The sequence below is a fragment of the Anopheles coluzzii genome, chromosome 3, assembly GCF_943734685.1.
Source record: "Anopheles coluzzii chromosome 3, AcolN3, whole genome shotgun sequence".
Lineage (NCBI taxonomy): Eukaryota > Metazoa > Arthropoda > Insecta > Diptera > Culicidae > Anopheles > Anopheles coluzzii.
Window position 1 is genome coordinate 56,498,326 of NC_064671.1, and position 27,493 is coordinate 56,525,818.

A 27,493-nucleotide genomic window follows, 5' to 3' on the forward strand; every position below is an offset into this window, starting at 1 on the left:
GTTTGAATGCAGTAACGGAAGAGAGATTTTCTTTATTCCTAATTTGACAATATAATTTTATTTCCATTCATTCCATTATAAAATTCGTTCTACGTTTTCATCATTAAGTCTAGTTCTCATGATGATCATCTTGCCAACAACACAAGTTCCCTTGCCTATCTTTCTATATCTTTCATAGTGAAGCACTTAATCCTATTAACATTATTAGCTTATTTATTCTAATTCTAGGCGACGGTCCCGTGGTACAGACGTCAACTTGAACGACTCAATAGCATGTCCGTCATGGGTTCAAGCCTAGAATGGTCCGTCCCCCCGTGGCAAGGATTTAACTATCCGGCTGCGTGGTAATGAACTCAGTCTCGAAAGCCTGTATAGACCGGCATGTCCGCGTAGGACGTTACGCCAAATAGAAGAATATTCTAATTCTAGCTAATGGTGTTTTGTTAATAGATCCACGATCATTTCCTCTGTTGAACAATAGACGCAGCTTATTTTTCCTTTCTTAATTTGATCCTTTGTGAAATGATAGCGCGTTGCAATATGCTTTAGGCTAAGAGTACATAGTTTGTTCATCAATACGCACTTTTCGCGGCTGTATTACTTCGCCTTTTACCCAATCTCACGTCTCAATGGATTTTGGAATTGTGTAAAACCTGCACATATTTTTTAATTTGATTGGTTTTAATCATTAACCACTGAAAAAATCAAATTACTTCTACTTCTTAATGTACCAATTATGGCACACTAGTTCCTAATCTGGTTATAAGATGGTTCCTATTATGGCCATATATATTAAACCATATATTATGTATGAAAAAAAATCATTTCATGTTATTGAATTAAAACAAATCAAATAAAACTACGTGTATAACAAAATCCGTTTTAAAAATTAGCATCTATATTAAATTATGTAAAGGGAACGTCTTATTTTGTAATATAATTAATGTCGTTTAAACGCTGTTTCATTGTTCTAGTTTCTTGAGATATTGTGATACATTGTACACCAGTTATTTATTTTATTCAGTCCATGTATTGCATTTAATTCACCTATACATTAGTTCATAACATCCTTCATAACTTGTACATTTTAATACAAGGAACTGTTGATGAATTTGTTAGCTTATAAATGAGTATAGGATCATAGGATAAATAGGATCAATAGGATCAAATTGTTTAGCCCTAGAAGCCATTTAAATTGCGCATTCTGGTGTTTTTGTCCGCTAATTTAGCCTTTGGTGTAGATGTCTTCGATTTTCCTTTAATTTTATTTTTTTTAATTTTATTACGCTCTCCCTTCCTAGCACGTTTTTCATTTTCCCGATTTGCTTTGGCCTCTTGGCGTTGTAGGCTCCATCATTTCGGGTAGTTCTGAAGAATCCGTACTAGTAGTTTGTGGTTCAGTGGAAGATTTCGAAGACAATACATTGCATAATACACTAGAGCCTCCAGCTCCAACTTCTTCGTAATCTGTCATATCTATTGATATATAAGTATCCAGAGGTGCTACGATATCCATCGATTTTGATGAAGAAGCCGATGTAAAATCGTATTTTGTTTCGTTAATTCCATCGAGTCCGTCTGAGCATTTCACTCCATTGGCTTCTACTGAAGATTTTAAGGCACAGAAGCCAATATGCGGACGAACAAATTCACGATAAAAATAACGAATCACATGTTTTTCATGGGACAACTTCAACTATTCTATCCATACTATTGGTAACGCTATACACTACCGTGTTGTGTGGTATCTGATGTGCGTTGTATTTGAATACAAGCAGATTAGTATAATGCCAAGAGATTGGCATAGATTTGCCACATTCAATGCAATGTGCGATGCATGTCCATCAACGAACAAAATTACTGGAAATGTTGCGTCTTTCCTCACAAGAAAGGGGTGAAATATTTTCTCAATATATCCCAAAAAGTTTGGAGTATCCTTCAAACCACGTTCACTTTGACCGATACCCCATTCTTCCGGAAAGATTTGCACCAAATCCTGCCGAAGACGTTTACCAGGGAGGATAACGTGTGGATTTAACAGGTTGGCTGATAAGTCCCCGGTGATTGGGCTTCGAACTGCTTCCCCACCCACCGTATTCTCCAGATCTGGCCCCCAGCGACTTTTTCTTGTTCTCAGACCTCAAAAGGATGCCCAATTCATGAATTTTTACCATCGTTCTCAATGACTTGTGGCACCCCGCAGTGCAAGTGACAGCGATTTGCGAGGGCGCGCGAGGGCTCGCACGCCATACAAGTTCACTGCTCCAGAGCCCTCGCATTAAAGAGCTTGCGAGCCAAGGTGGATTTAAGAAGATCAGGTGGTGGATTGGCGGTTTTAGGGGGTCGCCATCTTGGAGAGACCTTATGTCATTTTACACATGAATGTAAACAACGCTCGTGCCGGCTGCAAAAATCATCGTCCATAAACAGTGATAGATACACGAGCTGCGTTCATATTATTTTACGTATATATATACATATATATATTATGTATTTGTCTTTATGTGTGTTATTTAAAAGCATTAACATTTGTTCTGTTGTGGCACAGTGCTCATTTTCGGCCAGAATCAAAATGGATTCTTGTTTATTATGTAGGATATATGACCTTCAGTTGCCGGCTGCAATCAAAATGGACATCCCCATTGTTCAACAAAACACCATTGAAGCGCTGTATTTCCTAACCGTATTTCATTTCATAGATGAGCACATTATTATCATCTAATAATCTTTTTGCATTTCTCCTCTAGATTTCTGTATTTTTTAGGATAGTTCATACGTATACAGGCTGTGTTTTCGTCATGCATACTGTAGTGAAAACGACGGATACTTCCGTAACCTGATTCTACTCCTGCACTTCAACATTATTTCCCATCCGGGAAAGCAATGAACTTCGCACACAGATGAAAAGAAAAATGAATCTTTTACTGATAGATTTGCGATCGGCTACAAGCTTTTTTTTGTATTTTTAGGTTAGAACAGTGTATTGTAGCCCTGAGAAATGTTCGCGAACTATGTTCATACATTACGTATTTGGAATTGTAATGGGTTGCCAGAATTGCATTCACGGCCGCTTCCAAACATTCCTACTCTGACTTCGATTCCAGCTATATAAAACCAACGATAGCCGGTGCCGACTCTGGACGGCTGGAACTTTTCGACGATTCCGACGGCTCCCCTCGGCCCCAGAAGATTTCGAGCAAGTAGTTGTGCAACTACCCTCGATATGAAAAAATGACCAAAAGAGAGATATGAAATGACGAATGAAGTTGCTAATAGCGTGTTGGATCGTATACTTGCGCTGATGTAATGCAAAAAAACAGATGAGAATAGCGGTAGTATCATAATAGAACATACAATCAAAGTGCCAAGGATAAGAGCATTAAGGGCATCAATGAGGATAGCGGAGCCAATGGAGTATTGTGCACAGTAGTGATGGGTAAAACGGCTCCGAAGTCGGAGACGGCTCAGGTCGGCTCCAAACAATTTCTGAGCAGGCTCTGCACCAACGGCCCCGCTTCAACGGCTCCGGAGCTGGCTCGTCACCAATAGCTCCGGAACCGGCTCCTCACCTAAGGCTCAGGCCTTGAAGCGAAGCCGTGGATGTGGAGCCGGCTCCGGAGCCGTTAGTGCGCTCCGAAACACCCATCACTAGGGCACAGGGTCGTCTAAAAGCCAATCCAAGACATACCAAGCATACAAAATAATAAGATAAATCCGCAGACCTATTGCTAGAAAGACTAGTTAGAAAGAAACGACAGGCGGAACCGGACATTATATAACCATTTCTACGAACCTGAGGTGGAGGCCATCTTAACCGGGTGAACGAGGCTTGGATGATATTCAAGCCAGCTCAGTATGATTGATTTAATATTGGTAAATTGATTGCTAACAATTAACAATTACATTTGGGCAGTATGTTTTGCCATTAATTGTTGAACATGTTTGGTATAATTTTATTAATTAGAATATTCAATAACAATAGAGAGCATTATGTTTATGTTTAGGAACATGTAGCATCGAACGTATTGTTTTACTTTCGGACATAATATGTTCATTGAGGGTCGCTTGTCGCTTGGTCCAGCCGTTTTCGCTTGTGTTTACTCTAGGTTGATTTATTTTAAAATGTTTTTTTTTTTTTAATATCCTACTATGATCGTTTAAGTCGTTTGTCCAAGAACATATGTTATAATCAGTGCAGTTGCATTTCACTTGATTGAATTTGACAATGTAGTGAACAAAATTAGTGGAAAAGAGTGTTAAATCTCAACATAGATTGGCGATATCTTTGATTATAATTATTGATATTCCATATTGCAAACTTTTTGACCCGCATACTGGGATTTTTTTCGTTTATATTAAGTTTTAGGGATTTTTATTACGTTTGAAAAACATGTTTAATTGGCAATAGATATAATTAAATTTGATTTAAAAATTCGGTCGAACGCCAGGCTTATTTACAAATTGCACTATATGATTAACATAAATACCCTAATTTACAATTTTCCTCATTTTTTTAGCTCCCTTTCTATTCTCATCGTGTGCTTTCCTTTTCAATGCCTGCCTTTTGTTTAACTCCTCTTTATTTTTTAAATTAATGTAGCGCATACGTATAATAATTCGCTGTTTTGAGAAGGCTTTTACAATTTCTAATGGCAGTTCAGGCAATTTCCTACTTATCTTATTGGTTAATATTCTTACTATACTTTTTTTGTTTGAAAACTGTCCATTCTTATGCGTTTTTAAAAAAATGGTTTCCATTTCACGGCATACATCCAAAAATGTTATAGATGGTTGGAATAAACCTCCAACAGACAGATGCTGAACAAAAGAAGGAGGATTAGAATAACTATGCTCGGTATCGTTTTCAAATGTATAACATCCTAAGTATAGATCTGGAAAATTATCTTTAAATTTTCTACCAAGGAATCCAACAACATACTCAAATCCATCTTCCTCTTGTTCATTAAACTCTGTTATTGTGCTGCTATCGGTACTACTATTATCATTCATATCATAAAACAAATTTGTATCCTTTTCTACAACGTTCATGTCTGGCAAAGATGGTTCAATATTTGCTCTTGAATACATGATAGCAGACACGAAGTGTTCATTGCGGTGGTCATTTCTGTGAGTATGTGAGTCTGTTTCAGGTATCTGTTGCTCATCGTCATTGTCTTTGGTTGCTATGTGAGTTTGGTTTAATAGGACGGATGGAGACTTGCCTAATATAATATTTCTTATTCTATATAGGCAAGCCAATGGTGAAGGATGGTCATAGACACCCCCACGTTGTCTTAATTGAGAAAAAAAGTTTTCTAATACATCTTGGTTTAGCTGAAAGAGAAAAATAAATATAACAGTAAAACATTGATACCATTTAACATTTTTGACGATAATATTACCTTGTTCGTTGAAATGTACTTGATTGAATGCTTCTGTACCATATCTCCGAATATTTTTTTCATTGAAGTTATTTGCATGAGGATTGATTTTTGAAATGTTTGATGGTTATTTTTACCTATCACTCTCATGTTATCGACCATTTCAAACATATCATCTAATGCTTTCACCTGATCTTCAGAACAAATAAAGGATTTCTTATAATCCAAACTAGCTTTTGGCGAATATGAGTTTGAAACACTAAACCAAAGGTCTACTTTTTCTATAAACTCAGCTAAATGTTTCGCATCATCGTTAATTGAATAACGCCTTAAAGTTGTTGCTGTAGTCCTCGATAATAATTGCGCTGCTAAGCTTACATTCTGCCGTTCGTGACTAGACATATTCAAGTGTTTAGAACTTAGTTTAAATAATGGAGTATATTCTGATCCTAGCCTAGAATCTACTAAGAGGCGCAATGGTTCAATCGTAATATTTTTATCTTTATATCTGAAACCATGATCAATCAACCAGTTTCTTATTAATTTTAAGAGATGTGGAGCATCAGGTATTATATAAACATTTTTTTTCGTTATTGGATGCTCGAAATGGGGATTGAAATAGTCATGGGCGCCCAGCTGTTTCCAACAACCAATATTCGCAGAACAGTTATCACTAACAATCGCTGCGACATTTACTCCTTTCTCGTTAAGTTTTTGAATTAAATCTACCATTATTTCTTTAGTCATTTTCGTGTCGAATCCGATGAAAACAGGCTGTTTCCACTGTCTAAATAAGCCTCTGGCCATTACCACTTGTATATAATCATGTGGTCCTAAAATTTCATCCGTTGATTGATCATATTCTAAAACCCTTTGCACCTTCATTTCATCAAAACTTAGAATACATTCACGATCTTGTCTGGGCAATCCACTTGAAAAATTGCCAATAAAAACAAGAACATCGACCAATACGCCTTGCTTGAGGTTTATTTTTCTGGCATATTTTTGAAGTGTGGATAAAGCTGGCAAGGGATAGTGTAAGTCTATTGCTATGTACCGATAGGCTCGTTTTCCGAAATAACGCAACGTCAGTGCAGAGCTTATTTCTTCAATTGTCCATTGCACACGCTTCTTTTCCTTCATGATCAGGTCTATTTGATTGCTGGAAAGAGTCCCTTTGAAAATATTTTTTATTTTGGCAACGAACTCTACCGGTTCTATACTCCTTCTTTTGTTTTTTTCAAGCTCCTTCTTTAATGTTTTGTTTTCGATTTTCAACGCATTGAGTTCTTTATAACAATCGTTCAGTTTTTCTTTCAGTACATGGTTTGCCTTACGCAACTCCTGTAATGATTCCTGCGATTTTCCTGCATCTACTAAATCGCTCGATCTAACAACTATCATGGGACTTTCTACATTATTCACTGGTTCTATTTGGGTAACATTTTCATTCCTACTTTCTTCAACACAAACATCTGTATTTTGTTCATTTTCCCCTAATTCTCTTTCAGTAGTTGAAATGCCTGTTTTGGACGGAACCACTGAAATATAAGTTTAAATAAATCAAACATGTTTTTGTTATTTTAGCGGTATCACAATTAATGAAAAAATTGTTTAGAACAATCAACGTCCTTTTTTCATTGCGGTATCCTCCGACGCCTTCGTGCCGTCCAGATTCGTTAAAGTTGATTACATTTTAGACTACAAATAAAACATTTACTATTTTGAACAGGCCAAACCATATGTTTCGTTTTGTTCAGTTCTTTTTCCCCAAAACATACATTTATTACCGACAAAGAACATATTTTAACTCAGCTCTACAACAGTAATACAATCGATTACACAGGAAACACATTGCGAATCGAATGTTATGTCAATTATAATATGTGTAGTACATTTATTGTTTAATCAAACTAAACCTACTACTATTACTACTCTGAACCTACCATGTGGATAAAGTCTATAAGGGTTTGTTTCTGTAGAATTGCGAGGTAACATTTGGTAATCTTCCTCATTAAAATGAAGCGAACAAATCACAGCTCGGTTACAAGGTTCCCAATCCGATTCGCGTCCGCAAAACTGTATCCACTTTGTTCTTAAATCTCCGCCGGGAGGAAATTTATGAAATTTGATATTCAATCCAAGCTTTTTGGCCTTAGATGGGCCATTATTGCAATAAATCACTGAACAGCTACAAGGCATGACGAAAACACTTTTAACTTCCTGCTTCCTGCGATGAAAACTGGAACAACTGCAAAATCAAATGTAAACAAACCCCAACGTAAACAAACCCCAAATCTGGGGACCTTACGTCAACTCGCAAAACGTCAAAATGCTCTATATTCCACCACCTGATCTTCTTAAATCCACCTTGCTTGCGAGCCTTGGAAATGTCATATGAGCGAGACAGCTGTATGTCAAGTGTATGGCTATCTCTTTCTGGCAAGAAAAAAGCTCCGAAATGCAAGGGTGTTGGTGGACAAAATTTAAATGGCCAAAAATTTTGACCACACACACTCTCTCTCCCGGTGCCTTCCCCTGTCCTCTCTTCCTTCAGGCCCCTTCCTCTTATTTGCGCGCGCCGCTCGCTTGTGTGCGATCCCGCAGTGCAAGTGACAGCGATTTGCGAGGGCGCGCGAGGGCTCGCACGCCATACAAGTTCACTGCTCCAGAGCCCTCGCATTAAAGAGCTTGCGAGCCTTGGAAATGTCATATGAGCGAGACAGCTGTATGTCAAGTGTATGGCTATCTCTTTCTGGCAAGAAAAAAGCTCCGAAATGCAAGGGTGTTGGTGGACAAAATTTAAATGGCCAAAAATTTTGACCACACACACTCTCTCTCCCGGTGCCTTCCCCTGTCCTCTCTTCCTTCAGGCCCCTTCCTCTTATTTGCGCGCGCCGCTCGCTTGTGTGCGATAGCTCATCAGCTGGTACTGGTATATGGTAGGGTTGTAGTTGTATCTTGAATTGGCGATTGGTACATATATATGTAGTGTATTTGGTTTTACCTGTGACCTTGACGATGCGAAAGCCGGTCAATTCTGGTGTTGAAGCAATATTTGTGCTATGCTGGTGGTTGCCGTTCCGTGCCGTTTCTGATGTGGCCATGTGATCGCCATGAGGATCAACGGTTATGAAGCCAATTTCAAACGAGCGAAAGTGAAGGAATAATTCCGTACCGGAAATTTGATTTTTTATCAAGTGTTGATCTCCAATGTTGATCTCAACCCGATGTAAGCTGGTTTTAACGGCCATATGAGATAATGTACTCATGTGTTAAAAAATGTCGCATTTTTTTTCTTTCCTGATTTTCCTGAAAATTGACCCACAATTCAATACGATTTGACTATTTTCATTGATTCCTCATACAACGCATGGAAAGAGGTAAACTGGCTTCGCCAATTCTTTTATCTCCGCTCCCAACCATTCATCACCCGAACCACCCACAACCTCATCATTCCATCCACATGCAACGACATTTCCCTCTTCTTTAACAGCAAAGGTCCCAACCGAAGCTTCTACAGACTGCTGCTTTCCATTTTTCTGTTTCTTCTTCTTCTATTTGTCGTATACCTGGTCAAGCCAGCCAATGCAAGCTTTAGCGTCTTTTTAGTACCACACACCCGGCTGGCCAGTCCTTACTACGAGGGGACGGTCTATATGAGGCTTGAACCAATGACGGGCATCATATTATCATCCTTTATGTATCCACATTAATACAAAATGTGCGACAAAACAACACATAAACGTCGTTCAACAGCTCTTTGGTTTATTTCTTTAACACATGATTATAAAGCCACATACATAAGGAAGAAGAAGAAGAAAGCCACATACAAAAACACATGCGGAGGGGGGGGGGGGGGGGGGCGGGGGGTGGAGGGGGGAGAATGGCCACTCTCGGTTCCGTGTCAAGATCCTCATTGAGGACATCACACGCTGACAGCGCCCTTTTCAACGGTGAGCCCCCAGGATCGGGCCGTGATCTGCGCACATCCATTTGAACGTGTCACCAACTGATAATAAAACGTTAGAAACGGACTCTCTCACCCGCAGGTACCCATCTTACAGGGTTTTCGAGGATTATATAGACATGTTCAGCGAGTTGTAGATTCGTTCAGGCATATAATAGACTCTTTCAGCGAGATATAGAATTGTTCGGAAGTATGCGTAGACATGTTCAGCGATTCTGTAGAGCTGTCATTTGTTTTGTTTACACACTGTGCCGCAGGGTTCAATTTTTCATTCTTAAAAGTCCTAAAAGTAGCTAATAAACATTCCCCAAGCTGTTTAATACATAAATTAGTTGAAAAAAGCTTATTTTTTCGAAAACTGTTTGTTTACCTTCTGATGAGAATGATCCAACTTGCAGTCCAAGGGGTACGAAAGTGACAGCTCTACAGTATAACCGAACATGTCTACACCTACATCCGAACAATTCTATATCTCGCTGAAAGAGTCTATTATATGCCTGAACGAATCTACAACTCGCTGAACATGTCTATATAATCCTCGAAAACCCTGTATACCATCTGCTACACATTATTTGACACACCATGCACAGCTTCCTTTTGTCTGTCCTTGCGAACGACTAAGGGCTGGATCGTTCAGTACCAGGGGTATGACATGGCCTACCCATCGCGGACAGGCGAGTATGGTGCGCTACAAGCTACCAGATCCACCAGGTTAAACCAATGTAATCGAAATGCAGTCCGTAAATATCCAAACAAAATCCTCTAGTGAACGTGCATAGAAACCTTCTAACAAACTAACTATATGTCATCATGTTTATTCCCCCTTTAAAAATGCGTAGTGTTTTATGAGAATATAAACTAGATTTATTTATCTTAAATGTTGTATAAAACCCGCACATACGAGTGGAGGCAGTCTCATAAATGTAGGTTTACAAGCACAAATGTAAATTTTACTAGCGAGCGAGGGGTGGGTTCCATTTTTGGGGCCCCTCAAGACCACGGGGCCCTACGCGGCCGCTTAGTTTGCTTAGCGCTCATTTCGACCCTTCGCACACACGCGCATTTCAAAACACTTAACCTAAAATTAAGCATATCAATGTATGCCTTAAAGCGCACTTAAGATTAATCTTAACTCATTAACGTAATTTTTTTTTACAATTAACACAATAACACTATTAACGCGATGTCGTGTAGATGGGCGGAAGTGGGTTCACGTTAACAATTTGCCGCTGGATGAGTGCTTGTCGTCTTTCCGGGGTTATTCAGTGGCATGTTGGTGCCGTCAGCGAGCGGCCGTCGATGAAATCGATACACCTGAGGGAATATAAAACATTTGCTTTAGAGGGAAGATAAAACAACAGATCTAGATGTAGCGATAGTGCATCTAGAAGGAACTCACTCGTGGGGTTTTTCTCCTGCCAGGAAATTTGACCGCAATCAGTAGTGCGGTCGGTCCTGTTGCTGCTGCAGCTATTGTGGGGCAGAGGATAATGAGGTTCCGAAGGGTTGAATTCCTGCCCCGAACGTTGTGAACGAGCACGCTCGACAACGTCTGACGGCGCAATCGGGGCACCCGGTGCCGGCTGGGCCTCTAGCGTGTGGTGCTGGTAGAGTCCGACTCGTCGCCGTACAGCTTCCGAAGGATCCTCTTGAACGGTTCCTCGTCACCCCACGTTACAGGATAGAGGAAAATTGGCTGCAAAAAAAGGAATAAACACAACGATTAGCATCCTAGTCGCTAGCTTCACCAAACAATCTTCTTCTTCTTTCGTGGCCCACTTACAACTTACCGAATCATACACAACGCACTGTCGCAAACACCTGCGGCAGGCCCATATCGTTTCTGCATTATATCTGCAAGTTAAAAGAGGCCATAGTCTATTAAAAAAGTGTTTCTTCATCATGATAATCGCTGGATAACACTTACCCGCTGTCTTGTGCTGTGTTGTTCATTACGCCACTTTTCTACGCCGGTAAATACACGTACCGCTTCCGACGGAGCCAGCATGCATTGGGCAGGACTTCTACCACTTACTTTAGCTAAAATGGCACTAACTTACGTAAAATTAAGAACTTAATTATTAAAAAACTTACCAAAATTGATCAGCCAACAACACTGTTTACGTTTTTTTACACACACACAACCTGACTTCTACAGTGACAGCAGCCGCATAGCACCAACACAACGAAAGGTGTCAGGCGAGACGTCAGACGATCTTAGGCGGCGCTCTGGGACCAATCGAACGAGACAAACAAACACGACTCTGTTCGATAGGTGCTCTGTCAGCTGTTCGATGTCTTATAGACCTGTCATGATGCACTGCAATACGCCTATCTTATCATCTCGAAAATGAAGCATTTTCATAGTTTAAATGAACATCCATCTGCAGGGGGAAGATTCAACAAATAATATACTAGTTATTCATATCAAAAATAACATAAAAATCTTTCAAATTTTTTATTGAAAAATGTAAACAAACGTCCATGCCAAAACACATACAGTGCATACACATTCATTGTGTACACGTAATAGTTTTATACGTTTCAAACCTGTATATTTGATGTTATTATTGATTGTGAAGCATTGCAAATATTATTGATAGCTATTCTAAATATTTTGTACACATTTTTAAGAAGAAAAAGAGACAAACTACGTAAAAAAATTTGAAAATGTCCCGCATTGAATTCTATCTACTGTAGCTGTGAAGCGTTTGACAGCCAAGGTACTCACAGCACAGGTGGGTATCGAACATCACAGACAGAATCAACTGACATGTTCGATTCGAGGTTTGTGTTGTTTGTTTGTTTGTGTCTGACAGTGCACCTCCATATGATTATATGGGTTTGTTCGTGTCTTATGTCGTGTTCGATTGCTGCTAGAGCGCCGCCTTAGGCGAGGGGTAGGAAGGAGATCGGTGGTGAGGGACGTGAAAGCTCAGCTCGACAGAATCGCTATAGGAGGAAGCGAGGCAACTAGACTAGACTAGAGAAATTAGAGCGAGAGGTACCTCACCAACCCTCGCATTGTTTGCCGGGACGGTGCGTTGTCTTGGTGGAACAACACAACACAAAAGTTGCTTGACAAAAGACGCTCTGTCTCACAAACTAATTGACATACAGACGTCAAATTTTGACACGAATCATTTGAAGGTTGGTACTATATAAAAAAATATGCATTTAATACTAGCGGCGCCATCTATGTGTCAGACCGGGGACTTATCAGCCAACCTGTTACTATATTACCATTTGCCCCTAATGCAAACATTGCAGTTATATTTTGCTTAGCAGCCGCTTGCTCTGCTTCATACACATTGCGTGATCCAATTCGGGCGATAACCTTCTTTGATTTGGGTGTAGAAAGCAAGAGGTTTCGTCAGCGTTAAATACTCTTGAAGGATCGTCTAATATTTCGTGCAGTCCTTTTTTTTTTTTGTTATCCAGCTTGTTATCATTTGAAACCATCTACGGATATCATTTTCGCTCATTCGGCTATTAGCCGAAGATAATGTTTCTGACGTACGAAAAGAAAACACTCGATTACGTTTCATATAGTTGCGCAGCCATTTGCTTCCTAAAGTAAGTAAAGAATAAAAATTATTAAAGATTTAAAGCCCATAGTAAATGGTACTTTCCTGGTTGATTGTTTCGGAGTGGTGTTACTCGATTTGCTCCGGATTTGCTTCAAACAATTATTTCATCTTCAACAACAAAGCTCTACGCGTAACAGGAAAATCGCGATCTTGTTTATTACTTAACCAATCTGCAAGTTTCTGTTCTTCTTGAGAAAATACCCAAGCGCCACAGATTGAGCTTAAACGACTGGAAAATTGAATATCCATAGAAAAAAATGAAAGCTCCACAACTTCATTGGTTTGATCAAGAGATGGCGTATTACAACTCATCATTATATTGCTATCCTTTTCTTGCAATGTGTTTCGACAAGTTTCATCTTATCATGACCTATATAGCCTTCTAACTTTCTGAGCAAAAATCTATTTGAATGGTCGTGTGGTCAGATTCGTGGGTATCAACACCAACGACCATTACTCAAATTTCATTCGCCTCAGAGCTGGTGGTTTCCGTTGGAGTTTAGTATTTAAACAATCGTATCGCCGTTCTAGTTCTAGCGATGCATAACTTCAATGCGAAACCATACAACAGTACAGAGGAAATGAGAAAGCTCTCCTTCAAGCGATGAAGCTCTCAACTGGTTGGTATCCCACCCACAGATAGCGCCACCAGCTTTTTTGCTATTTTTAGAATGCATGAGTCGTTTGCCGCCTGCTAAACGAAGTCTTTCTATATTCCGTTTAGGTAGAGAGCTTGAGTCGTTTAGAAGCCGTTTAGTGGTCGTTTACTGGATTTGTGGCACTTGGGTAGCACATATTCTGGACCCGGCATTGCATTTTTTTTTTCGTTCAAATATTTTTTCCGCTCACTCGTGGGTCTCATTCTGGAAAGCTTATTTATTATTGAGTTAAAGACGTATTTAAATGTGTTTAAAAGACTTCTTCTTCTACTTCTTTTTTGCGAGCGGAAATGTATCCTCCTATGTCGATCAAACGTTTGTTTGATACCACATACTCAGAGGCTTACTCTCTCTCTCTCTTTTAGACCTCGACTACCTAGAGTCATATGTCTTCTGATTTGGGAACGTATTTTCTTATCTCAGCGTACCCGTCTGATCTCAGCGTTGAGTTTTTCGCTTGTTTTTAGGATGTCATGTATTATTTCGTCAATGTACCATTTTTCCTGTGCTTCTTTTAAGATATAGCATGCTGCCAGGCTATCTGTATATATTGTCGGGGTTTTTAGGTTATTTTCATTTGCAATTTGTAGGGCTTTTTCAATTGCTGTTATCTCGACAGAAGTTATTGGTACCGTGTTTTTTAGTTTGAAGTGGGATGCTATATACTGATTTGGTTAGTTGTGTGGTTTTATGTAGATGCCAATTCCACATTTATCGTCTATTTTGCTGCCGTCTGTGTATATGATCGGTTTCATTTTTTCTAATTCTCTGATTTGTTGTTCAAATTTTTGTATCAAGATTATTTCCCTATGAGGAGTATCTTCTGTAATTTCTTCATCAAGTTTATGATGAATAGGAATTTTCGCTCCTATGATATATATCTTTATTTTTGCCATTTTTTTTTAAGTAGTTCCCTGTTTTCGGTAGCAATTTTGTCTACTTATGTTTTATTTTTTTCTGTGATGTTGTTTATGTTGGATGTTATTTGGTTCTGGTGGATTTCTTTTGTTGTTATGTATTTGCTTTTTATGTGAAGTGGTACTTCAGCTGCTGTTACCATTAAGGAGTTAATTGGTATGGTTTTAGTGCAGCCTGTTATTTTTCGTTATGATTGATTTTATATTGTTTGCAATGATTTTTTTTTATGTTTTTACGCATTTTCAATGATTTATGCATTTTGCTCCAGTATTCCTCGCATTATGGATCTGTGTATTGTAATTGTTTTCTTTGGACTCAATTTATTGTTTTTATTGCAAATGTATCTTATTATATTTAATCTTTTCTTGGCCTTGCTTTTTAATTACTCAATTTGCTTATTAAATTTTAGGTTTCGGTCTATCTTTGTTCCCAAGTATTTAAAACTGGTTACTCTTTGTATACAGTAAAGCGTCGATTATCCGGGCAGCTCGGGACCGGACGGTTGCCGGTTAATCGATTTGCACGGACAATGGTCCAAGAAATGTCAAACGCATATAAAACATGTTAAATTCACTACCCAACTGACATTTTATAGCACGAATAATCGGGAATTCGAGCAAATTCCCTTTAACTGGAGCCTTAAACTTACCTTAAACTGAACTAGTTTAAGGGAATTTAGAAAAAGTCCTTTAAAATCAACTGTGATGCGGCTTTTTCGTTACTTTCTTCTAGATTCGCTCGGAAATGGTGTTTCTTATCGTGATAGTTGGTCATGTACCCATTTTATATTTTAAAAATACACATTTTTTATAGAATAACGTCACACAAAATTAGTTTTTGTTTTTCATCAAAAAACCATAGCTATGAAGAAAAATGAGCTTGACGGCATTGTCCATTGATAGAGAAACGTCTAATTTACCAACACAACAAGTCTTGGCGCTTGCAACACACTTGATCACACACAAATTCACAATTTTAAGCGTATCGAGCAGATATGGGAAAACAATTTTGAGCAAATGTCACTTGGGTAGTTTTATTATTAATTCACCTAGAATCAATCGATTAATCGTTAGTAGAATATTATTTTAATCAATAACTGTAGGTTTAACAACTGTTCTTGAACAAAAATGAATTTCGAAAATACCCCTAGACACTGCAGAGCTGTACAAGAAACTGGTTACCCAATTGATTATCGCTGCAAACTTTCGCCGTATGTATGAACAGCTGTCAGATTTAAGCGCACGGTTAAGCCGCCCGCCGGTTAATCCGTCCCCGGATAATCGACGTTCTACTGTATTTGTGTTTTCTATCTTGATATTTATGGTTTATGATCTTTTTCCGAACATCATAAATGTTGTGTTCTCGTACTTTTGTACTTTAAATACTTTATTACATACAAAATAAATAATACGACACAATTAACAAACAATTAACACTTTAAAATAACAAGTGCGGTGGCCGCGCACCAGCCGCACCGAGCGCCCCTGCCGAGAGCTCCTACTCGATCGGCTCGCAAACACACTCTGCTTGTGCGCTCGGCACACACTAAGCCTTGCGCTGCTTAGTGTGTGCGACAGTGTGCGTGTACACTGTCGTCCTCCTGGACGTTGACCGGTGGCAGCGCAACTGCCACGGCAAGTCCAGGGGTCGGCACGGCTGCCCACAACAATAAATTTGGCTTTTTCAGTGTTTATTGGGAGTTTCAGTTTGTTTGCTTCATGTATTAATTTGTTTAATGTTATTTGAAGTTTGTTCTGCAATTCTTGTGTAGTTTTGCTTGTTGTATTATTACAAAGTCATCCGCATATTGTATTATGTTTGGTTTTCCATTACAGGCGTTCCCCCAGTTACGCCTCCCTCGAGTTACGACGATTCGCAGATACGACGATTTTGATTTTGACATTTGAATAATGTCATTGAGACGAAATTGATATATTTTTTTGAATTTCTATGCAGATATCCGTTACAAACATATTTACTCAGATTCCACAATTCTCCGATCTTGAATATCTATGTCGTGTAAACGGCTTTTGGAGGAATATTAATACATTATCGTACATTATTTTTAATAAAATATACGATTTCATGGATTCCGACTCTTCACTTTCGGTTATAAACTTTATATTCAAAGATATTCGACATACGCCTATTTCAACTTACGCCTTACGGTCCCAAATACAGTCGTACCTCGGGGGACACCTGTATTGGTCTTTTGATGTATTTGTTCGGTGTAAATATTGAATAGGGTAGGTGATAGTACGTCTCCTTGTGGTAGTCCATCAGAGACAAGTTTTTTTATTGTCTTGTTTTCGGATGTTATTTCTACAGTGCGGTTATTTAAAAAGGATGCAATCCATCTTATGATATCTAATGATATGTTTTTTTCTCTTAGTGTTTTAATCAATGTTTCTGTTTGTACATTATTGTATGTGTTAGTTAGATCCACAAATATAACACCAGTTATAGTTTTATTTCTCTTGTTGTTGTATATCTCGTTAATTAAATAGTATATACACTGATTGATTGAGTTGTTTGGCCTGAATCCTAGAGATAATGCTCGTATTATTTCTTTTATTGCGAAAAGTTTTTAAAGTTTTTTTTTTTAATACGGCCATGTTTAGTATTTTTGTTCTTGTAGGCAGTAGTGCAATAGGTCTATAGATTTGGATGTCATTTGGGTCGCTACCTGGTTTTGGAATTGCTATAATTTTGAGTTTTTTGTACTGTTTCTTTTTGTTTTCCTTTTTTCACATTTTGTTGGCTTCTTGTATCAAAACATTTTTGTCGTTTCTCTATTTAGGGTTTTTAGGATTTCGTAAGATATGTTATCTTTTCCAGGTGCAGTGTTTTTTTTTATGATTTAGTATATGTTTCCCATTTTCTTCGTTTAATATATCTTCTGGTGTTGGGCTGCTTTTATGCATGTTTTTGTCGCTTTTTGATTTTGTTGAAATTGTTTTTTAGAAATTCTTTAGCAGCTTCTGTTGTGGGCAGCCGTGCGTGCCGTCCCCTGGACTTGCCGTGGCATTTGCGCTGCCACCGGTCAACGTCCAGGGGGACGACAGCCCAACCAGCAAAACCGAAGCTATTGGAAAACTTTCCTGTGTGCCAAAGCGAGAGAGCATGTCTTCTTTCTCTAGATTTTGGACGGCACAACGCCGATCGTGTGGCCTATGAACGAAAAACGGGAGAAGGGGAAACCGATATCCTTCGAGTGACACACACGCATGCATCTGCATGCGTATTCCGCTGAACCGAGACTACACATCTCTCTCGATCTCCCATGATTTTTCTGCTATCGCGCTCATCCGGGTATTAGGGCTTGGTACTTGTTTCGACGCAGCGTATCGCAACGCATTGCGTGACGCACGCTGTTATCTGTTCGCTGCGTTCTGCATGGATATGTCAACACATTTTACAAAGAAAAACATCAACAAACAGCAATAATACCTCTTATTTATAGGTTCTGATGTGGTTATAATGTTAAATTACAACTGTAAAATCATTTCCAGTTCTGCTCAAAACAGTGCAAAGCATGTTTTCGCTTTATTATTGCACATTGCATACTGACCCGCACACACCTGTTTTGCAGCAATTACGAAATTACTTTCTCTACATTTATTTTGTTTTGTTAATAAAATTATTTAGTAGTCCAATTACACGTCCAATTGCGCTCGAAACAATTTAACGTGAAAAAATGTCGATTTTCACCCGATATGATTGAACCATATTGACAGACGCATCACGACGTGCGTCGAAATAGAAATTTTTCTACTTTGACGCTGCGTCGTGCGTCGTTAACGCATGCGTCTGTCAAATCCCATACATTTTGGCAAAATCGCAACGCATTGCGTCGGAACAAGTACCGCTCTCTTAGGCATCCTCAGTCTGTCCAGAACTTTCACTGTGGAAGGATGTGTTGGAGTGATGTGTGATTTCTTGTGCCCCGTACTTTGCTCGTTTACGTTTTGTGCCGTGTTCCTTCTTCTTTAATAATGGAATGATTTATCCTTGTAAATTTCTAAGGTAAGTTTCTTATCCTCGTGTGTGCTTCAATGGATACATTCAACTAACGCTTGTCGTCTAAAAAGTTACAGTGCCCGCGCATGTTAATCGACGGTTGCCAACATCCCGCAAAACGATCGACAGAAGGAAAACGGTGTCCGGTTTTAAAATATAAAGGTAAGCGTTTCTATAATCCTATGTGCAAAATATTGTTTAGTTTGTTATAAAAAAACATGGATTAATTATTGGTTAATTTTCATCAACAGATTTCATTACAGCTCTTTCGTAGAAGAGCGCACTTCAAGGACGACTAGGATACGGCTAAACATGCGCAGCACCAGTCCGTGACGTCATTTCCAGACAGGCGCCGGCTGAACACGCGCAGCACCAGTCGAGGATATCCTAGCGCAGAGGGTAGAAGGAAGAACGAGAGGAAGGGTAATAGAAAGCAACCGCAGCATTTGGAAGGGGTGAAGCATCCTGCCGTATACAGAGTGTGAGTGTGCCAAAACGCATGTGGAAAGAGGAATTTCAATAAATAGCATACGAAAGTGTACATAAAGCAAAAAGAAAAAGCGTCACTACTACAACCAGCAATCCGAAAATATAAGGGGAGGGATTAATACAAATGTATGCGTAAGCAGGACCAGCAATCCAAGCATTTGAATGTGTGCGTCGGTTTGTGCCGTGCTGAATGTTTTTACTTTAGCTGCTGCTAGTGTAAAAACTTAAGGAAAGCTTAAAGTAAAAATTTTTTACACGGGGCGCCTTCGGAAATTGTTGGCTGGGAGTGTGTACATGCACACCGTCGCACACACTAAGCGCGCAAGGCTTAGTGTGTGCCGAGCGCCGAGCAGAGTGTGCACGAAGGCCGATTGAGCAAGAGCTCGCGGCTGGGGCGCTCGGTGCGGCTGGCGCGCGGCCTACGTTGTAAAGTGTTGTACGTTATATCATTATGTATTATTTAAAGTGTTTAAATAAAGTGCAAATATAAGTAAACATAATAGCTTCTATGTTTGTTTCGATGATGTTTTAAGATTTTTAGTTATTTCCATTTCCTTCTATTTGTCTTATAAATTGCCAAAGTTTGGTGGTTTTTGTGTTTTTTTTTCTATTTTGTCCAATTTGTATATTTTTATTTTTTTCATTGTTGTGCTTCCCTGCCTTTTTAGTTGCAATATTTCATCAGATACGCGATGTACAAGTTGTATATTTTGTATTTTTTTTAAATTATTGTTTTTATATTTTGCATACCTCTGTTGATGTTGAATCATGGGATATTTTGAGGTATTCAATCTCTTTTATGATTTTTTATCTGTTGATTCTTTTCATTTTTCTATTATGGTTTTTTTCTTGTATTTTTTTATGATCGTTTTGTGGTTTGTTGCTCCCAGGTGGTGTTTTCAAACTTCTTTCACATTTGTTAATCGTGTTATCTGATATTATGGGTAACATACAGGGTTTCGAATCATATAAGGGAATAGTTCAATCACTTAGGGGAATGTTGCAAATCGGTAGGGGAATATTGCATGCAAGCTGTGGATGTTTGCAATCACTTAGGGGAGTTTTGCAATCGATTAGGGGAATGTTGCAAGCGTACTGTGGAGCTGTCATCAGACTGTGGGTGCCGGTGTAAAAAGCTACGAATTGATACCGATGATGTTTTTTAAAAACATCGTTTGGAGTTGTTTTCGTGTGGAATTCTGCTGTACGCATGATAAACTAAATAAATCCTGCTGCGGAGTCATAATTAAACATGATAAGTTAGTAAGATTGACGAAAATATTTTAAGGTATTTACAGCGGCACCCACAGTCTGATGACAGCTCCACAGTACGCTTGCAACATTCCCCTAATCGATTGCAAAACTCCCCTAAGTGATTGCAAACATCCACAGCTTGCTTGCAACATTCCCCTACCGATTTGCAACATTCCCCTAAGTGGTTGAACTATTCCCTTATATGATTCGAAACCCTGTATTGCAGTACATCTTTTTGAAAGGTCTGTTGGCATAAAAGTGTTTTCGTTTCTATGCAGTAGAATGAATTTTGTTTCTTCTATTTCTTCTATGAGGAATTTTCTTTTAAAATCATAGTACGGGTTTCCCCATGCCATGTTATGACAATTTAAATCTGTCGCAATGAATGTTTTTGTAGGCGTATTTGGACCGTTCAATATTTGTTCAATCACTGTTTTGAGTTTGGTTATAGATGTGGTAGGAGCTGAATACATGGCTATTATTGTTAGCTTATTTTCTATTAGAAAGATTTCTGTAATTTATATGTAGTCATCATATGTGAATCTGTTTTTAGTTCTGTACTTTATATCTTTTCGTATGTAGATTGCGATTCCTCCATTCCCCCCCCCCCCCCCCCGCTCTATTGCTCGCTATAGGGTTGTAATTTGTTATTTTTGTTTTTTTTTTGTGTTTCACTGCCTAACCATGTTTCCATTATACAGGCTGCTGTTATATTTTGGGCATTTAGGATTATTTCCAGTTCGTCTATATTTTTAATGCTATTTACCCAAGCGATAGCATTTACTAATGCTATTTACTCCGATTAAGCTTTAACGACTAGAAAATCAAATATCCATAGAAAAAAAAAGAAAGCTGCCTAGGTGTTACGTTCGGTGTTGGGGTGATATAGGACGGAGGCCGATTAAAACTCCGGACACAACGTTTAAACTTTACAAACATATATTACAAAACTGCTTAAAGCTAACACGCTAAAAAGAACTGTCCGTGGCACGTCTGTGTTCCCTCGCTGCTGAACCCCGAAGAAGGCACGATCGGCTTTCGCGCACGATCGCTGACACCGAAACGTCTGATACCCAGCCAACAATTTCCGAAGGCGCCCCGTGTAAAAAAAAATTACTTTAAGCTTTCCTTAAGTTTTTACACTAGCAGCAGCTAAAGTAAAAACTTTCAGCACGGTACAAACCGACGCACACATTCAAATGCTTGGATTGCTGGTCCTGCTTACGCATACATTTGTATTAATCCCTCTCCTTATATTTTCGGATTGCTGGTTGTAGTAGTGACGCTTTTTCTTTTTGCTTTATGCACACTTTCACATGCTATTTATTGGTGTTACTCTTTCCACATGCGTTTTGGCACACTCACACTCTGTATACGGCAAGATGCTTCACCCCTTTCAAATGCTGCGGTTGCATTCTGTTACCCTTCCTCTCGTTCTTCCTTCTACCCTCTGCGCTAGGATATCCTCGACTGGTGCTGCGCGTGTTCAGCCGGCGCCTGTCTGGAAATGACGTCACGGACTGGTGCTGCGCATGTTTAGCCGTATCCTAGGCGTCCTTGAAGTGCGCTCTTCTACGAAAGAGCTGTATTGAAATCTGTTGATGAAAACTAATCAATAATTAATCCATGTTTTTTATAACAAACTAAACAATATTTTGCACATAGGACTATAGAAACGCTTACCTTTATATTATAAAACCGCAACACTAGGTTCATTGGTTTGCACAATAGATGGCGAACTACAACTCATCATTATATTGCCCAAACAGCCAGCTCGTACTTTATAGCTGATTTAGGGCTGTTTAACGAAAAATCGTTCCTATGTCGTACTTTGTGGCTGATTAAGAGATAGACGGTACTTTACGGAACTATGGAGCTTTTTAACAGGCACATGGTACTCTTTGGAACTTTGCGGCTAATTAGCACTATGCGTAGGGTTCATGATGGAACTTGAAGGCTTGTTAAGAAAGGGTACTGAACTTGGTGGAACTTTATAGCTTTTTAATGCATGACATCGGTACAAGGTGGCTCTTGTCAAAGTGTCAAAGACGGACGCCGGCAATAATCTCATTGCTGCTGCACAAGTTAGATTCGTTAATTGAAGAATGAATATTGAGTTAAGTGATTGTGAATTATCATTAAATTGTGTAAAATTTTGTGTAATCATCAATACAAAAGATTTAAAAATATACATATGTGTTTAAACGAAACAAATCTTGTTGTTTATTTCATCGATGACGCTTGCTTGAAAATAAAACACAAAGAAAAATTATCCCTGGCATCGTGGCATAAGGAAGCTGCTTAGGCGCTGTTTGAAAGACCCACATAGAACTTTGATGCTGTTTATCTACTGCAAAAGGCGAATTAGAGCAGCGATCTTTAGCGTGCCAAAATGAGCTGCTTAAGCAATTCTGGCTATTTGGGTTGCTGTCCTTTTCTTGCAATGTGTTTCGATAAGTTTCTGCTAATCATGACCTATATAGCCTTTTCTGAGCAAAAATCTAGTTGAATGGTCGTGTGGTCAGATACGTGGGTATCAACACCAACGACCATTACTCAAATCTCATTTGCTTTAGTTCTGTTCCAGTTCGGTTTCAATTGGAGTTTAGTATTTAAAAAATCGTATCGCCGTTCTAGTTCTAGCGATGCATAACTTCAATGCGAAACCATACAACAGTACAGAGGAAATGAGAAAGCTCTCCTCCAAGCGATGAAGCTCAACTGGTTGGGGTATCCCACCAACAGATAGCGCCATCAGCTTTTTTGCTATTTTTAGAATGCATGAGTCGTTTGTCGTCTGCTAAACGAAGTCTTTCTATATTCCGTTTAGGCTCAAAGCTTCAGTCGTTTAGAACCCGTTTAGTGGTCGTTTGGTGGATTTGTGGCACTTGGGAATACACTTAAAGGCCAAAATTATCAGAGTGTTCTGCACTAATCGTAACAAATAAATCTTCGGACTAATCGACTCCGAGTCCGGATCAATTCGGATCAATTCGGATCAGTCCGGATCAGTTCGTGTAAATTGTTAAACCTTTTCGAACATATTCTATGCCTTACTTGAAAGTCAGTGAACTCATCAAGAATTGTCTAAACGATAATGGACAGTCATGTTGGGAATTAGCAATTGCAACGTCAACCTAAACTACTCGCCCGGACTCTACCGGACTCGTTCCGACTCAGCCGAACTCACCCGGACTGATCCGGACTCATTCGGACTCCTTCGGACTCATCCAGACTGATCCGGACTGATCCGGACTGATCCGGACTGATCTGGACTGATCCGGACTGATCCCGACTGATCTGGACTGATCCGAATTGATCCGAATTGAACCGGACTGATTCGGACTGATCCGGATTGATCCGGACTGATCCGGACTGATCCGGACTGATCTGGACTGATCCGGACTGATCCCGACTGATCTGGACTGATCCGGACTAATCCGGAGTCAAATCCGTTTATGATCCGGAGTCGGAGTCATAGTTTGCGCACCGGAGTCGGAGTTGATCCATGACTCCGCTTCGAATTACCCATCACTAGCCACCTGGATTGACAAAAAAAGTGACAAAAGCTCACATTTCGAAAAAAATGTCAACGTTTTGTCACTCCCGTGGCCTTGCACCTACATGTTCAAAGTTTGTAAACAAACTTCAGAACACGCTTCTTTAAATGATTAAACGGTGCTGCGCGGTGCAGAAGATATAAGAAAGTAACGCATAATTTGCTGCTCGCATGCATGTGATACACTTCGTTTTCTGTTTAAACTCCGAAATATAAATTCACCTCGCTTGATTCAATAATTCGCTGAAAGCTTCATCATGTATCGTCCGGCCGGTTATGATGATTCCGATGAGGATGATTTCGATGATTTTGGATACATGAGTAGCTCATATCCGAAGCAAAAAGTAAGCACACACAAATCATAATCTTTCTGTCGTATACATTTTAATGGTTTTTTTTTTATAGCAAAATACAGCGTTTATGCAGGAGGTCAAACCACCAGAGGAAGACTATGATACCCTCCTGTATTACGCCATCCTCGATGGGCAACTAGATGAAACGAAACGTATTATCAGGCAGGATGCATATTTGCGTGGCGGTGGAATGCTACGGCAAGGATGGCCAGCTATGTTTTATGCGTGTTTCGAAGCGCAGCTACCTATAGTGGAGTATTTCCTGCGAGATGAAAAGATGGATGTGAATCGCCAGTACAACCTGCAGACGGCACTCATGATCGCATGCAGCTCGTCGCAATCGTCCGAGCGTGTGTATCAAGTTGTGCGGTTGCTGCTGGATTACGGTGCCATTATCGGAATGTTGGATCAATACGGTTGTTCGCCACTCATGCTTGCCTGCAAGGCAGGCCACCTGGACGTGGTGAAAGAAATCGTTGGCGAGTCATCATTGCTTTCGACCGATAATGAAGGTAACACGGTACGTGTGGCACATACGCTTGTCCAACGTTAAAAAGTAACTAAACACCATCTTTTTGACATCTGATCGTTCATGCAGGCGTTATTTTATGCGGTGAACAATAATCACTTGGAGATAGTGAAAATTCTGCTCCGTGCCGGCGCTCAAACACACACCGTCAACAGGCAGGGCTTTACTCCGAGACAGTGTGCAATCAACCAGAACTATTTGGACATTGCCGAGCTGTTTCCGTCCGAGGAGAAACCGTACGTGATGCCGGCAAAGTACCTGTGCTACAGCGACTATCATAACTTCATGCGTGGCGAACGGGCTGACGATCCACCCGGTTATTTCCCCGACCTGGGACTGATGCTGTTCGGTATGAATAGTGAAGGTTCGCTTCGGCTTTTCGCTGATGCGAACATGAATTTGTTCGAGTTTCTTACCGTAACCGATGAACGGCTGCTCGAGCTTGGCATGAAATATCCGATTGAGCGAAAGCGCGTACTGCTTGGGCTTTACGACTTTCATCTGCATAAATGGTCTCGGAATAGTTTATGGACGATGGAAAAACAGCGTATTCTGGAGTGAGTATTGTGTTTCGCTACCATTCGTTGACAAGCTTGCTAGTAATGAGTGTACTTATGCCTTCTGTTTTCAGCTTCTACGATATCATGGAAGTACTGGCCAACATTCTTAAACATCTTACTGTCATGCAAGCATCCTTGTTGTTTACAAAGAGGCTCACAGAAGCGTACGACTCACAAGCATTCAGCAGCGCCGAGCAAAGTTCCAATCTCAAGCAACAGCTTGTTGAGCTACATGCAACGGTTAAGGATTTTGCAGCTTATATTAACACCATCCATGAAATAACCGCCCCAAAACCTGTGCTTTACATTATGCCTTCCAGTAAGGGTCGGCAACGTAATGGTAAATTGTTAAAAATGTGTAGCTGTCTAGTTGTTGGTGGAATGTTGGTCTACCTGAAATTGAGGTGGTGAAGAAGCACAGCATGGAAAGTATGTTTAGAACTAGCGATAATATCAAAGATCTTTTTGGCACTTTGTGAAATGAATTAAACCATCTATAAAAACATGATTATATGTTAATGTGCATTATTCGTATGATTAATTAATTATTTCTTGTTTTCTTCGTTGCAAAGATTTATTTCAAAAACCCGTAAATTTCACGCTTGCCCAATCCCTTCGAATTTCTAGTTTCATCCTCATGCAGTGCTTTCATCAATGCTTTGTTGAGGGAGGCGCCTACGGTGGTTGCCGTGTCGAAGCACTTTTTCAGCGTTTCCAAGCGTATTGATCCTTCCCCGGAGGTACGCACCGTAGTTATGGACTGTTTGGTGGTTGTATTCCCATCAGGGCGGCAGGAAACCCCCACCGCTACGCTTGCTACGCTACATTCTTCCTCTTCGGCCGACGGATCCACGACGCACTGGTCTCCGATCTTGCACACCGTTACTAGGATGGGCGCAGTCGTAACGTCTAATCGCTCACAGTCGTACGGATCGTCGGTCAGAATCAAGTCCATCGAGCCGCCATCATGCATTGCTGTTGAAACACGCGGTATCCTAGTATTGAACAATGCGCCCTTCACGGCTAGCGAGACGGCGTCGAATAAATTTCCACCACACTCTAGAATCAACACATCGACGTACAGTTTCCAGCATTGGTGGCCCGCCATAATGCACAGGCCAGCCAAATCGAACCCCTTTTGAGATTCGTATGCTTTGGACAGGGTATTCGAAATTTCCGTCGCTAGTTGTTCACCACCTCGGCCTTCGAATTCAGGAGTAGCGTTTGCCGAGCAATCGATGAAAAAGTCCACCTTTCCCTCGTTGGGTCGATCAGGAATAGGCGTATCAATTTCTGCCTTTACTCCTACCAGTATGTCCGTGTTAGCCAGACGCAGTCTCGCGGATCCGGCTGCATGGACGACTATCTCTGATTCGAGTTCCATCGGCCGATAGTCGCGATTCGTTCGCCCATCGTTCCTCATGTTTTTCTATGAACGACACGAACTTGGTGATTAATCCACATTACTTCGGATATACATTATTGAGAAATAGTTTACCTGTATACCATGCAGAATATATGTTTTTTCCGCTTCACTTAAAAGGACATTTGCCATAATGGATGTTTTATAACTGATTTCAAATCAAATTATCTTTCAACAAACTCAGCACAAACAACAATCGATTGTTTACGAATTCCAGCGGCATGTGGTTGTCAAATAAAGAAAAACATTCGATGTGACATGCGGTATGGTACGAGACCAGAGTGACCAGAAATACCGATTTATCTGTATTCCTACCGATTTTTTATATGCCTACCACTGCTTCTAAACGACCAACTTTTGTATCGCGACAAATTTTCTGCGAGCTCTTTGTTCTAAAACAACATCTCAGTTTTAGAACAAAATCAGAGGTAACCGTGATTGTCGCGGGTTTGTGAAATTTTCACAGAAAGGCAACGCTCGCGTTTCGCGACATTACGATCAAAGTAAGCCATGCATTCGTGCTAAAACAAGGACGGTTTGACAGATAGAAAGTGTCGCCAAAAATTGTCGCGGAAGATTTTTTGGGTCGTCTAGAAGCAGTGTACCGATTCACAGATGACCGCCCTAAAACTACCGATTTTCCATTTATCCTACCGAAAATCACAGATATTTGATTTTTCAGTCGTTTAAGCTTAATCTGTGGCGCTTGGGATGCTATTTCAAGGATTGTTAACCACATTTGTTACTTAACGCGCTGATGCACGTTTGTTTGCCTGGCACTTTTTATC

General features: G+C 39.9%; 2 protein-coding genes and 2 long non-coding RNA genes across 4 annotated transcripts; 3 read left to right on the forward strand and 1 right to left on the reverse strand.

Moving 5' to 3' along the window:
* Positions 1-2,199: 2,199 nt before the first annotated feature.
* On the forward strand, positions 2,200-5,381 carry LOC125907264 (uncharacterized). The gene is made up of 2 exons (XR_007452537.1): positions 2,200-2,683; positions 2,748-5,381. It is a non-coding gene; the product is annotated as an uncharacterized LOC125907264 (long non-coding RNA).
* A 10,160-nt stretch (positions 5,382-15,541) lies between these two features.
* Positions 15,542-19,666, forward strand: LOC125907262 (uncharacterized). Its single transcript, XR_007452535.1, has 3 exons — positions 15,542-18,544; positions 18,610-18,700; positions 18,790-19,666. It is a non-coding gene; the product is annotated as an uncharacterized LOC125907262 (long non-coding RNA).
* A 4,206-nt stretch (positions 19,667-23,872) lies between these two features.
* On the forward strand, positions 23,873-25,790 carry LOC120959430 (ankyrin repeat, SAM and basic leucine zipper domain-containing protein 1). Its single transcript, XM_040382811.2, has 4 exons — positions 23,873-24,184; positions 24,246-24,713; positions 24,792-25,279; positions 25,354-25,790. The coding sequence occupies exons 1-4, from the start codon at positions 24,098-24,100 to the stop codon at positions 25,691-25,693; spliced, it is 1,383 nt and encodes a 460-aa protein (XP_040238745.2). The 5' UTR covers positions 23,873-24,097; the 3' UTR covers positions 25,694-25,790.
* A 29-nt stretch (positions 25,791-25,819) lies between these two features.
* Positions 25,820-27,042, reverse strand: LOC120959431 (exosome complex component RRP42). The gene is made up of 2 exons (XM_040382812.2): positions 26,781-27,042; positions 25,820-26,711 (listed from the first exon to the last, which is right to left on the reverse strand). The coding sequence occupies exons 1-2, from the start codon at positions 26,835-26,837 to the stop codon at positions 25,857-25,859; spliced, it is 912 nt and encodes a 303-aa protein (XP_040238746.2). The 5' UTR covers positions 26,838-27,042; the 3' UTR covers positions 25,820-25,856.
* Positions 27,043-27,493: the final 451 nt, after the last annotated feature.